Raw genomic sequence first — 14,866 nt, forward strand, 5'->3', positions numbered from 1 at the left:
TTCACAAAATGAGTAGTATGAGGTGTGCAACTGGAGTCCAATTATATTGAAAAATCTTGTACAGCATTAATATTACTGTTGTTTACAGATCATCAGCTAATATATGGGGATCTGAAAGTGCTGCTGTGTTAAGCTTACTCTCCATAATTATTTAAGGATGGTTTTAAAAAATGCATCTTGATTTGGATTTCAGAATGATAGGAGGCACCAACAAGTATTAGGTGTTGTTAAGCATTAAGAAAGTTTGCTTATTTACGCTACTGAAGTGTATTTGTTCTACCAGATGTAGCAGTGGAGATAAAAATTATTTCTAGTGTTTAGCTGATACAGAATAGTGAAAAGTTGCACAAGCATTTAATGAATCCTAATTGCCTGTCACAGTTCCGTCTTCATCTTTCATTGGTTACGTTTCAAAACAGGAATACATTCTTGCTCACAAACTGCTAGTTTTTTTTCCTTGAAAGACTGAGGCTGATAGTAGGCTATGTGCTAGGGGACACTGAACTAGAAACAATTCCCAAACTTTAACATGCTGGAACTGATAGAGAAGGAATTGTTTTGTATAATTCTTCCTATGCATACACATACCTTTCTGATGCAACAATTACCTCAAACATTCCAAACTCAGGTTAAAAGAGACTCTGTAGCTGTGCTTTCCTCAATTATTCTGTGCTATAGCCTTCATACTTCTGCCTCTAACTATTATTCGTCTGTCTAAAATGGCAAGAAATATCCACATCTCTATTCTGATCGTATTCCTCCAACATAAATGTTAATTTAAAAAAAATATATATATATTGAGATTTCTGCTTTATACACATTCCATGACTGGTATTTTCCATGTACATTTTAAAATGAAGTAAATTCATAATCAACAACAAAATTACTATGAAGAAGATTTAATTGTTCTATTGATTTGATTAGCTCAACACAAGTGTTTTTACTTAAGTATAAATTTAAACATATGAATTGAAGCTGACCTTTTTAAAGGCTGAATTTTCGTATGATCCTGAGAATGAAAAAAGTGAGGAAGACTATTAGAAATTGTGTTACTCTAGAAAAACACTTTAAAATCATAGAAAGCAATATGGCCTTTACTTTGTTATTGTCCCTTAACAACAGTTTTAAAAACGTTTTAGATAAGAGTATTAGCCAATGAAATAACAATGGTACAAGTACTTAGGTATTTGGTCTTGACTCATTCTATCACGAAGCTGAGTCCCTGTTAGTGTTGGTGCTTTGTTGTTGCCTCAATGCATGAGATAACATGAGATTCTTGGCTTTATTAAGCATCTTCTTGCTTTTCAATCAAAGTAGCTTTTTGAAAGTAAGTAAATAAATCATTTTCACCTCTTTGAAGTTGTTGACTTGTGTAGGAGGCTGTACAGTTTAACAAGATACTTGGAAGCAGCAGGAACAGTTTTCCCTGTACTCAAACCAGTGAACAAAGGAGTTGGGTATTAATTGTGAAGTTGTAGTTGATCTGTTCCACTTGCCAACAGGATTGTTACCTTTTCTCTAAGGAGAGTTTCTGTCGCTTTCTGAATGTGATCTTCTTGACATATTTTCTGAGTGCTGCTCACCTGTTTCAGCCCTCCTGCCTTGTTACTTACTGCTCTTCCAGGCCAGTAACTTCTGGAGAATTCTTGTTTACTATTAGATCTCTGATTCCATCTCTGCCCAGCTGTTGTTTTCCCATTGATGTAGTTAATTCTTACCCTTGCTTTCATTTTCTCCTCCCTCCAAGTGCAGGGATGACTTTGCTAACCTCCAGCCTTTGCTTCACCTTGTGTGCACTTCCCTCTGCTCCAGTTCTCACACTGTGCAGTGCAACTGACAATGTTTGTAAGAGTGGCTGTTTCAGGACATGATCATTTTATCCTCCTACAAGTGCTTTCTTCCCCTGTGTTAAATAGCTGTGCAGTACTATTTTAACTGATTCCTTTTTGTTTAGAAACAAAAAGCAATAACAAACAAACCTGCAAAATTATTCTGCTATTGCATTTTCATGGTCTTTTCAGTGAAAATTGGTCTTGACTCTTCTCCTGCATCTCCAACTTTCTCCTTCTCCACATCCACAGACTGTTTTCAACTGTCCTTCTCTGCTCCTCCCTCAGATTTCACTTCACTTTGGCTTTATTCTTATCTATCCCACACTCCTCTTACTCTCACACACTATCAGCACACTTTAGTTTGAGAACATAACTGATCAACTTTGCTTGCATTTGCTTGTTTCACCAGCCACTGCCCCATTTTTATTAATTTTCATCTCTAAGTTTTTTGAATACTGTGTTTATGTACTTCAGTTTGAATTTTCAGTTTCTCATAGGCATTCCTTTGTGAATGCTTCTTTGCTAAATTAAAACTGCTACTTCTGGAATTTTAGTAATCGGCACTTAGAGCTACTTCTTCTTTGCTTTGTCTTTCATAGTGAATTGTGTGTTTTAAAATTTTCCCTTCCTCTAAGATCTGTGACCGTCTTTTCTTAGATTTTGCACAGTGTTTTCATGCATGTGTAGAATGTAAAACAACCACAAAATAAGTAAATAATAATAAATAAAATAAAATATAAGCACCAAAAAGCAGAACCACAAACAGTGTTCATTTTTTGGTAAATGAGCTTTGTTTTCTCAAATAATTTTGGCTATCTGCACTTACAAGTCAGTTGACCTTATTAGTTGTTTTAATATTTACTTTTAAAGGTTTTTAAATGGAAGAGATGAGGTGAGAAATGGCAAAAGCCTCTGCCTTGGAAAACATGGGAAGGTTTCATTCTAGAAAAGCTATACAGTCTTAGAACCTTTAATGTGAGTTACGAAGTCAGTGCAGCTATTTCAGGATCATTCCAGCCTGCTGCTGTCAACAAATATCTATTTATAAAAGTATTCTGTGTACTATTTATTAATTAGTGGAATATTGCCAGTGATTTATCTGAAGTTTGAAACATTGCTTAGATCGTAGCCCCTCTTGGCATGTGTGCCCCAACCCTCCTCTCCCAACATCTTAACAGACACTTGAACCAAAAAAATAATTGTTATGTAACAAAGGCTCTTAATTAGAATATGGATAGGAAAGCTAACAGGGAAAGATCCTGACATGAAGAGCAGACTGAGATGGTTCTGGTCTCTTGTTATTTCTGAGTAGGTCAGTTCTGTGTGCTCCACTTTGTTCAGTGAGGGAGAAGTTCAGGGCTGTGAAAGGAAGTCTGTCCTCTTATTTATAGTAGTGGAAGCTTCATTGGATTTAGAGGTGTATATGATCAGATTTTGTACTGCAGGCCATGAAAGTCAACAGTTTATTTCAAGGTTGTTGAAGCAGGTCACTTTTCTCAAAGCAGGATCCGCTTGGCTTTGAGATAGCATGTGATTTGGTGGCTTTTTTTAGTGTTGATGCAACTATGGAATAAGAGAAATGCTGGAGGATTTTAGTGCAACAGAAATGAAGTGATCCTTGGTCTCACAATATTCAATTACTTGACAGAGTACAAATTCAATCTGATTGGCAGGCTTGCTTGGTCCTCTCCAGCTAGGGTCACTTAGTTCTCTTTGGGTGTTTCATGCTGTAAGAGAGATTTGATATCTAACTCAGAGGTTCCTGGACTTAGGTGAATTAACAGCTTATCCTTCTATGTTGCAATTTATCTTGAGCCCAGCCTTGGAAGTTTTCCAGCATCAGCTCTTGCTGTTTTTCTGTCTGAAACCAATTCCTCTCCCCTCACCCCCAGCTTTTCCTGCCAGATAGGAATACCTAGCTTGTAGGGTTCTTCCTCATTCTGAGAGCTGTCTAAAGACTGTAAACTCTCTATAAAGAAGTTTCATTTTCTTCCTCATCCAAGACACTCAGGTGGACTGCCTTACCTGCTTTCTCTGCTGTCAAATTTTTTTTCAATGTTTTTTTCCTCTTTCCATCTATATTCAAAAGATTTTTCTCTTTTTGTAAAAATGAGGGAAAAATTAGGCAAAAGGTAGAGCAGAGGACTGATGAGGTTCCTCTGGTTAAAGATAAATTGCTGCATATGACCAAGGACATCCGGCTTTGTGTCAGTCATGACCCAGCCTATGTGGCAGAAGCAGTATTTTGAGAAGGCTTTTTCTGAGTTGCTTGTCTTATTTTTCTGAGCTACCAATAAAATATACAATACCGAAACAGAGAGATCTCTATTTTTTACAGAGGAAAAACATATCTGCAATAGTTCATAACCTGTTGGTATACATGTCCTGCTTCTACCTAATTCACTTTTGCCTTACAGTGTTATCAGAATATGAGTAGTTGCTACTTATTAGTGGCTAAAATGTTTCTTTCTTCAAAAAGTTCTTTCTTCAGTCACAGTCTCTCCTGTGGTGTAATATGTCACTGTTGCAATATGTTTATCTGTGTCAAAATATTACATTGCAACACAGAGACATTCTAATCTATTAAATGTATTTTGATCAGTAGTGACTAGCAGCTGCCTTTGTTCTATTTTTAAATAATTAAAATATTTCATCTGTTCATATGTTATGCACATGTGCTCCCACAGATCACGAAGCTGAATCAAAATATGAAATTGAGGGGGGACATCATAGCCTTGTTAAACATTTGTTTTTAATATTTACTGTTATGGTCGAATAACTGTAATATCTGTCTTTTTTTCTTAGTAAGACATTTTGCAATATGCAAATCTCCAAGTAAGCAAAAATTTGGAGGTTTTATCCAGTAATGGTTGATGTATCTCCAAGTATGAGTATTTGGAGACAACACATGTACAAGCAGAATTTCCAGAGCAGGCTGTATTGAAACTATTTTTACTGGATATCAAGCTGCAGAAGGATGCATAACAAAATATGTGCCAGTTATGTGATACTCTTTCAATAGAATGAGCAGCTTCCTGGCTGTTGTAGCATTTGTTCTTCTGAGATTGTTTGATGTTGTATATGCAAATGTACAGTAGTTCAGAGGTACAGGTAGCATCTATGTTGGAGTACTTCATCTTGCTTGCCAGCATTTAATGCTACCCGTACATTTGCACAACAGAAAACTGAAGTTGCTACCTGTTTATCATTCTAAAAAGTACACCAGATCACATGAAAACAAAGTAAAATTTGAGATTTCTGCTTACATTTAACTCAGTGATATTATTGCTAGTGAGTTTGACAACAGTATTTGAAGAGTATGTGTGAGTTTTTTAATACATACAGAATGTGCATTTACTTTTCCATCTCGATCTTCAGTTAGCTCGAGTGCATGCCAACGGATTTTGTTCTGCTCTAATTGTTTATAAGCTTTTTGTAAGCAAAGCAGTAAGTTTGCCACATGACCTGAGAAAAGTGAAGGTGAACGATCGTATTTGTGTTTGCAGTCAGCAGCTGAACACAAAGGTCGTGCAAATAGAACAGATGTTGTCATCCCAGTTCAAGAAATGGTGCCACTCAGAGCTTTTTGCAACACTTTTATATAGAAAAAGTGCACAGTAACAGCCTTTCTTAAATTCTCAATGCTCACTGAGCACCTTTCTGTCAATGCACATGAAAACCAGAGTGAGCAGACAGATGTGTTGGCACATCTATTTATGTGTAAAATGAGGCCACCCAAGCTAATCCTTTTAAAGGAAACATACTGTGTTTCCTTTGGCTTTTAATCACTGCTTATTCAAGAAAATCCTCTTTAATCTTTGTTTCAGGACAGAATATGACTATTAAAGGCTACATATTTCTTACTGCTTGCTTCAATGATTCTATAATCTAACCATGCATCTTTATTTGCTGTTGCAATCCAGCATGTCCTTGTCATTGACTTGCTGAATTTGTTTTGAGCAGGACTGAGGATGTTGTTCCGTTTAGTTTGTTAATAGAACTGATGATACAGATATACATTTTTTTTCCCTTCTCTTTAATTTCATCTTTATATTGTACTGTTGAGAATTGGCCCCATAAAACTTTTTTCCTCCATTTTTTTTTCTTCACTTCTCTACTTCTTTGAGTATTTTGTATGTTTTAATATGGAGTGCTTATAAGAGGTCTGCTTTCATAGCGATCGATTTTTATTCCTGCAAGGCTGCCCAATAAGAATAAGAATTTTTGAGTGTATTTCTAGAGCTATAGGTAGAATAGGTGTATATATATGTATGTCCTTGTCTGTGCCTCATAGGTAAAGTCAGGTTTCTTTTTCTGTTCAATAGCTGTTTTTTGAAGCTAAAAATGTTTGCACCACTGACCTTGGTGTTTTTATTGGAGCAATACATTTCATTTAGAAAGAATGCATTTCATTGTCATGTATATTCTGTTTTATTTTATAGATATCTTTCTCTTCTGATGGCACAGGCTTGCTTAGTCAGTGGTAAGAAGCTAGTATCAGCAAGTTTTACTACTGATAGCAGTATAGCAAGCTTTGTTTCTGATTCATAGCTGTTAATTAGACACTTCTGTTCGCTTTGCTACTCTATGTATCTGTACAGGAAAATTATACGGTGTGTGAACACAGTAATCTCAATTTTTTTGTTCTGGCATACAGTAGTATTCTTGTTCTTCTGTGTATGTTAATGTTTGAAGAGTATCTGATTCTCAAGTAGGTGTTTAAATTATAGATGTGAACAAATTGTAAATAGACTTTAAAAAGCAAAGACAAAACCAACAACCAAACCCCTGAAACTTCTTCATGGAGTTACCCTTTATAATTCTCTATATGCACCCTTGCTTACATAGTTAATGCTTTTAAAATTGTTCTGGTCACCTTTATTTGAGTTAGTGCAGCATTGTTGCCAGATATCTATAGTGTGAGCTGGAGAAGGGGAGAGAATAGTCTGAAGTCTAGCCAGATTTACACTCTTACATACACACGCACGCATTTCACACTCCTTGACCTCTTGTGATTCATGGTTAAGCAAGCTGTGCTTGTGTAGGCTGCAAAATATTTTGACTCACATGCATTCAGTGGTCTAACCTTGTTTCAGGCGTCTGAGGAGGTATATTGATCTTGCTTTGATTTTTGAACCTCTATGTCTAAACTTTGCTCTACCCTACTTGCTATCTGTCTTTCCAAATAACTATTGCAGTTTTGTAATGCCTTATCTTGGCACCAGCTTCGAAATCATATGATAGAAGAGAGAAGAACAATAAAAGAGGTATTATTATTAAGGAAGTATAGCTGACCTTGTCCTGTTGACAGTTTCTTTTGACATTGCTGCTGGAGTTTGTAGTGAAAACTTGTGACTGATAGCAACAATGATCTTAAGAACTGAGGAGAAGTTCTTGATCTCAGTGAGTTCAGGACCAGTTAAAAGCAGGCTGCCTTTGTTATTTGGTAACAAATGTCGTGCCAAATACCAACTGCTGAATTTAGTGTAAGTGGCTGATCTTGGCAAAACCCATGAGGTATAACAGTGCAAAAAGTCTTACTCAATGTATAACTAACTGTAAACATCACTTCTTGGAATTTTGTCTGTAATATCAAAATGATGAAAAAAGATAACTGTAATCTTAATTCTTCATCAAGTGAATGTGCAATCTAGGAGTCAATTAGGATTTCAAAATTCAAAAAAACAACATTTAGGAAGAGAAAATGAATGCAATTCAAGAAGTGAAATACTTACAGTTCTGGAACTTAATCACTGGTGTTTCTTTCAGACACAGGAAAATAATGTAATGATGAAAGATCAGATTTACACAGTTGTAAAGATCATGCTCATGAGCTTGGCTGTCTTCTAACAGTAACGAATTTTAGAGTTGAGAATGAGGAAACCTCTATAGGCTCTGGACACTGAAAAAAAAAAAAAAGAGGTAATAGTGGTAAAAAACATGCCTTGTGTACATATTTATTACTTTTATTACTTCTGGAGCAATGTTTTTTCTCAAAACTGTTGATGTAATTCAGACCTATTTAGGTCTATAAATAAAAAAAAGGATGACATGTTTGTGAAAGTTATACTTCTTTAAATTATTGGAAAGATTTTGGAACTGCTTCAAAATCATTATGCTTTTATGTAGAGAATGGGATGAAGTTAAACAGCAGGGATGACATTATATGCAAAAACATACAAAAAAATACAAATATTGAAGTTGTGAGTAGAGATAGAGATGGTCTCTTCTTTTTGTAATTGCTAACAATGCTTTCCAAGAAAGAACAAAGAACTTGCATATCAGAAATATTTCTGGATTTAATAAGTTAGATCTAAATTATTTTGGTGACATGGTGTTATTTCAAGACCTATACAAGCAATTATCCAGATATTGCATATAGAAGGGTAGTGGAAGAACAAGTTAACTAAGGAATCTGAAACTACTAGCTCAGGTACGTAAGTCTGGGTAGATGAAGGCAAATAAAGCATGTATTTGGTACTTTTGCAATGAAATTAATTTGGAGCACGTAAAAAGAAATTATTTGTATAAATTGGGAGGCAACAGTTGTACTCATGAACTTAAACATATTTCCTTGCTTAGAATTAAATTCAGCTTCAATGAAAACATTTCCACCAGTTTAAAGTGATCATTGTAAGTGACAAAGTATAGACAGAGTTCTGAAATGCCTTCAAAAATCAATGCATTAAAATAACAAGATATTGAATTTAAATGTTTAATGTAAAGTAATTTTGTCTGTGAGATACAGCACCTTCTTATTTCCTGCATAATACAGAAAAGACAGTGCATATTGTTGAGATGTACTCTGAGAAGGGAATTGGGCTCTCTGCCATAATAAGCATATTGAGCATGCAGCAGAGAACTAAAGAAGTGCAGCCAGAAAAATCTCTCCAACTGCTGCTAGAAACAAGAATTTAAGGCATTTATTGACATAAGAAGACTTGCAAAAAATACTAGTCTGTGATATAAGAATGGTTAAAACCATTATGTTCTAAAATGTTAAAAGAGCAAGAAGTCACGAACTGCTTAATACTACTGCAACTGGATTCAATTATTATTAATATATTTTTTAAAAATAAGTATTTTAAAATTGGAAGGACTTATATGTAAGAGTGATTGTTACTGACATCTAACTACAGTGATAGAAAGTACAGTTATAAAAGTGTATAATTGGATATATATTAAGCAGATAGCTATGAAACCAAGACAAGTAAATTGAAAATGGCAGGTGCACACTGAGTACAAGTAGTAAGGTAGTTGTTATGGAAAGGGCTCTTATTTATGACTTTGAACTGCTGGAGTACCTAACTTCTGTGCTCTGTCTTCTCTGCATTTCTGCTTCTTTTCCTTCAGATTCTTGAAAAGTAGAAACCTTATCAAAGTGCTCAATACGAAAAGTAAAATCGGAAATACGTGCTTATATAGACTTAGTAAAAGTCTAGATAGCATACATGTGCTTTCCTAAAGTAGCTTCCTGATAGTAATTTCTATGTTTAACCCAAATATTTCTTTGAGAGCATATGTTTCTAATTGTATTTCAATTCTTTTGCAACTTTTGTGGTCTCTTCTCATTCTTTGGATAATTATACAGTTTTGTGATCTTTGCTTCAGAGTAAAAATGTTAAAAGTATATCATTAATCTAGGAATATATCATTAATATATGGAAGGCCATCTATCAGTTACAGTTTTGCCTTATGATTGGTGTACAATCAGTCCATTTTGAATGGTTTTAATACAAGTGAGTTTGGACAGTGTTCCATTAATACATCCCTGTAGATTTGCTGTAGGGGTCCTTTGAAGATGCATAGAATTATCCCTACTACTGCTTAGCTCAGTATGTGAAAATGCCCTTCTGCTTGAGCTGCTCTGTATTTTCTGCTCCTCTTAAAAGATAGCTGACAAGAACAGTTTAAAAATAGCAGGCCAAGGGCAGGTGACAAAATGTCATGCAAGCAGCACCTGGTCCAGTGACTGCCTGGAGGGAAGAAAAAACCAAACCCAGATGTCACAGATACGATCCTATTTCTGAAGCTGAGAAAACAGCAGAATTTCAGCTTGAGCAAGGGAGGATTGAGAACTCTTCCAAGCATTATGCATTTGATTTCTACTCTTTTTTTCTTCATAGCAGTCATCTTTATTCCTTTACTACAAGACTTAATTTAAAAGTGTAGGTTATTATATATGCCTTTTCTCATAATAATAATAATAATAAAGATATACTTGCTACCTCATGCTTATTCAGTATGCTGCTAAGCAAAAGGAATTACTCTGGCAAGATTTCTGAAATATTTTAGCACAGGCTTATACTAACTGAACTAATAGCAGCTTTAATGTTTCTGCAATGCCAGATTAATGTGAATATATATTGTGAACTATAAAAGATTAGGTCTGTAATGAGAAAATCTGAAGTAGTTAACGAAGATCTCTTTAACAAGCCTTGCTCAAGGAGCTAGAAAGTAAAATGGAAATTTTATTTGCCTCCTTTTTCTCCCACTCCTTTCTGCAGGTGCCATTTCCTTCACTATACTCTTATTGTGGAGGACTTCTTTGTAAAAGAATGAGAAAATGATAATGTGAAGATTTATTTGCTTTTCTTAAACTGCTTGTGACTCTAGTTTCAGAATTGAACTGAAACTTTGTGTTACATCTGTTCGGAAAGAGTATTAATTACAACACAGCAGTCTCTCTGACCTGAAATAGAAAGCTTTAACATACTGATAGGAGCTAAAAACGTTGTAGAAGATCTACTTTGGCTCTGTTTTGTCATAGCATTTTGTTAGAACTTGGTTTTGTAGTAATAGAGAAAAGAGTTTCCACCAGAGGAACTTCCTGGTTTGTGCTGTTGCTTTAGGTAAACTCCTATGTTGGAGTACCAACTTAGTGAACAAATGCAAGCCTTCTACTTCTTTGCCTCCTAAACTTACCCACAAATCTAAAGATACAAAGAGCACATAAAAACGATTACGATGCTTGTAGGTAACTGATGTTTGTAATGGAAATATTTTTCTACAGGGCTGTAATAACCTTTTAAATCCTTTTCCAACCAATGGCTGAATCAATTATATTTTTCTAATTGCAGTGGTGGTAGTGGGTGGTTACTGTAGTAATTAATGTTAAAAAGTTTCTTCAGAGAATGTTTTTAATGCTTTAAGTCACTTAAGACTGGTCTTAGTTTCTAATACTACTTAATATTTATCAAGTTAGCTCATTTATTTTTTTGACGGTAAAAATAGGATTTTGTGATCTAATTCTCCTCTAAAACAAGATAAATATCGGAATTGTTTCCCATCCCCAGTTCCTATAGTCAGTGAAAATCTTCTTAAGCCAATCTTTAAACTGTTAGTACTATTTTGCCTCTCTCTTCTGGGACTCTTGCCACCAGTAGAGTACATTTGACTTTCTTAATGAGCCTGCTGTATGTCATGGCTCCATGTTATGGGTCAAAAATGCTTTTCAAAGTGCAGATGAGTTTCTGTACTCCGCTAGAACAAAGCTTTGTCCAACACAGTATCTTATCTCAAACAGTGAGTCATAGCAGGTTGAAGCATAAGCATTCTAGCCACCAGTGATCTGTTCCTAGTGTCACAGGTAGTATGGAGAATTGTGACTTATTTTTACTCAGTAAGGAGTGTTTATGTAATGCTATTTTCATTTGAAGCCTATAATAAACTGCAGCAAGTAGAAGGCTGAGCGTTGAGACCTTATTTTGAAAGGATAAATGTAATACTTATCTAGTACAAAGCAAAGGAGTTTGTTAAATACTTCTCACTGTTCTGTGACTCTTCTGTATTATAAGAACATAACGTTGGAGGTTCTACAGTGTTAAACATCTTAAAAGTGTGCTCTGAGGGGTTATCTGCAGTAGATGGAGGCTTTGGCTACCCTGAATGTTCACCACCTTCAGTAGTTTTTCACATTAATAAATTGCATTCAGTTTTGAAATAAAAACATTAAAAATAGCTTCTATTTGTATTACAGGGCGTATGGGAATAAACTTCCATCATCCAGGAACGGATAATATTATGGCCCTTAACAGTAAGTAGCTAGTACATAAAATCTGATCTTACTATGTTGAATATTCTCGTATGTTTATTGCATACAATAATTGTGATAGCTAAATATCTGTAATCTGAATGCAACATAAATTATAATGGAAACTTTTGTCATAAATGGAAATCTGCAACAAACATATCCACAGAAACATTCGTTTAACTACATGGAAATTTGTATTTTTGCTTAGAATGCTGTATTAGTCACAGGCGTTAGGATTAATTTACTCACTACTTTTTTTTCTTCTTTTTTACTGTCTGTGTAAATCATGTGGTGTATTATTGATAGCTGCAGATATTTGGTCTTCACGTACGTTAAAAAAATAATTGTTATATGTAAAGAGTGGAAAACTTGTAACATAAAAGGTGCAAGTGTTTTAAGATTTTGACTTCTAGTGCCAGGCTTTGGAATCAATAAGGCTACTTGTGCTCTCATTTAGTTTTACACATTTAACAATGAGATGTTTTTGCAGAGTTTCTGTAGTAATGGTTGGAACATGTGCCTATATCAAAATGAGGCATACGTTATAGGAAATCATGTCATTAAATGGGAGAAATGCTCCTTGTAATTAAGGACATGACTGAAGGGGAAAGCTGGCTGCATGTGGGTGCAAGTCCTACACATCCCAGTGCTGTTGTTTGACAGGAATTGTGGTCTCAGTGCATTTGTTCTAATGTGGGCATTTCAGTTGCCAGTTGTAATTGTAAAACTAATTGTGAAGATGGGAGGCTGTGATTGAATTTTGAGTTATTCTTGTTTGAAAATCAAAACCAAGTGCTTTTGCTATATAATACATAGAAACATTTCTTGTAGAGCAGGGAGTTTTGAAAAACAGGAAAGGAAAAAGCCATACAAAGCACTGTTTTCTGCCTCACTAAGAATGCAGAAGCCACATTAATTGTTCTGTGAAACCAGTTTATTTTTGTTCTTAAAACTTTGGAGAGTTGAATAAAATCAGGTTTTGAGGTATATAAGCTTAAAAAATTGGCTTCTGTTTGTGATTTTATTCTTCTGTATGCAGCTAAATCTAAGAAATTTAGAACTACTTAACCCCCATATGATCTATTATCTTTGCCATTGGGAAATGAGCTAAGAGAAGTTAGTCCAAGAAGAAATTTACCTTCCTCTGCTGAAACAATTGTGATCTGGATTAAAAAAAAAAAAAAATCTCAGTGATTTCATTCCAGTAAATTTTGGAATTTGCATAACTTCTTTAAATCACATTACTTATAATGTCTGCATGCCCACAGTATTTCTGAAGCTGGATGACAACTTAGGCTCATGCCAACAGGAGCACAAAACCTCTTCCCTACCATGTGTTAAATATTTTAGGGGATGATTGCCTCTTGAGCTTCTTCCCATCCTTTATAGCAATTCCCATCCTTTATAGCTTCTTCCCATCCTTTATAGCAATTCTCAGTTATTGGTTACACTGGTCACTGGTTACTGTCTGTCACTGTTGAAGGAGGCTGTTTTGTTTGAGGCAGTGTGCAACTTGCTGCTTAAAGGACCTTAAAATCTCAGCCCCTTAGTTGTCAGGGCTTAAGTACAGAACATATAGCCACCAAGTTGCTCATCCCCAGGCAAAAACAGTGTCATCTTGAAGCATCTTGTTCTGAAATAATAAAATTAGTGAGATAGAAAGATTTCTTGTAAATGCGTAATTATTATGAATTTATTGACATTACTGGCATTACTTGTATGCAGACAAGTTGTACATGGGTACAGGGTAGAGGTGCTCAATGTTCATAATGAACATTAGACTTTCACTGAGGAATGTGCTGTTCAGTCCTAGAGACTGTTTAGGAAAAGTGAGATGAGAATGTTTAGATTTGGAAGCATTATACAAAGGGGAAAAGCTACTGTTTGTCTATATGCTAGTCCTCAGATAATTTGGTGATTACAAATCAAATTGTCTTTGCAAATATTACATTACTGTATCCTCTACTACTACTTAGACAAAGATTGTTTTTGTTTATTAGTGTATGATTAGTTTCAAAACTTAACTGTTATACTGCTGAATTGAAATTCTCATTTAATCAAGAAATGATATCTGTTTGATTTTCTAATAATGTCATTGATATTGATCTAAACAGTCAATAGAAGAACTTTTATGAACTTTCATCTACAGTATTTTATTAAATGCAATTGATAGTGTAATTTCTAGGGAAAATGGGGCACAAATGAAATTACAAATATCTTATTTGCATAAACACGTCTGAAGTTATAGAAGCCAACAACTGACCTGGATACTTCTTATTAGATATTTGCAATCCTAATTTAAAATAATCTTTACAGTACTAAGAATGGTATGTAAATTAATCTGTTTGACCAAAATGAACAGGAAGGTGTCCTCTGTCCCCTTATCTTGCTGGTATTCATTCTTATTTTTAGTCATAGCTTTCTGCAGCCACTGCTCTAATGGGAACACTGGGTTTGGGCGTTCCTTTGAATTAACATATGCTCCTTTTGAATTTAGCTATACTTGGACTGAACAGTCAGCATGGGGACACAGTTACCTGTCAGCTGGGTGGTGAGCTGTCCTTAGAGCTTCTTGTGAACGCTGGAAAGCCAGCAAGTTCAGTGGAAGGGAAGTAGACAGGGTGAAAAAGAGAGTGGTGTGCATTCTATTACTCCTTGTCTTTGTTTAAGGAAACACAGTATTGCTGGGTTACAAAGCTACCTTTTGTAAAATGAATTTAGACTAAAAGTAATTGAAAAACAAACAAAAAATACCCGTCAACCAAAAAACAGCCAACACCTTCCCACTCATTTCCTCAAATAAATAAATAAACCCACACTTCTGAAGTGCTGGGATTTTGTTTTTCCTGAAGCTGCTATGCACAGTGACTTTGCAGTGCTGCTGGGCTTCAAATGTTCCATCTGGTACCAATGTTCATTCTTATCTAAAAATGTATTGTCTGTGAGGTCTGGTGCTGTTTGCTTGTGATTTGACTATCTTTTCATTTCTGCCATTTAGTTC

At 35.1% G+C, this 14,866-nt stretch overlaps 1 protein-coding gene across 3 annotated transcripts in view; it reads left to right on the top strand.

Moving 5' to 3' along the window:
• CPEB3 (cytoplasmic polyadenylation element binding protein 3) overlaps nt 1–14,866 on the top strand; it is a gene marked incomplete at both ends in the record, with an annotated part of 75,699 nt that overhangs the window by 22,712 nt on the left and 38,121 nt on the right. For all 3 annotated transcript variants that reach the window (XM_079536195.1, XM_079536193.1, XM_079536194.1), the window contains one exon: nt 11,812–11,868. In XM_079536195.1, the coding sequence (XP_079392321.1) occupies nt 11,812–11,868 (57 nt within the window). The remainder of the gene's footprint in view (nt 1–11,811; nt 11,869–14,866) is intronic.

The sequence above is a fragment of the Tetrao urogallus genome, assembly GCF_951394365.1.
Source record: "Tetrao urogallus genome assembly, chromosome: 5".
Taxonomy (NCBI): domain Eukaryota; kingdom Metazoa; phylum Chordata; class Aves; order Galliformes; family Phasianidae; genus Tetrao; species Tetrao urogallus.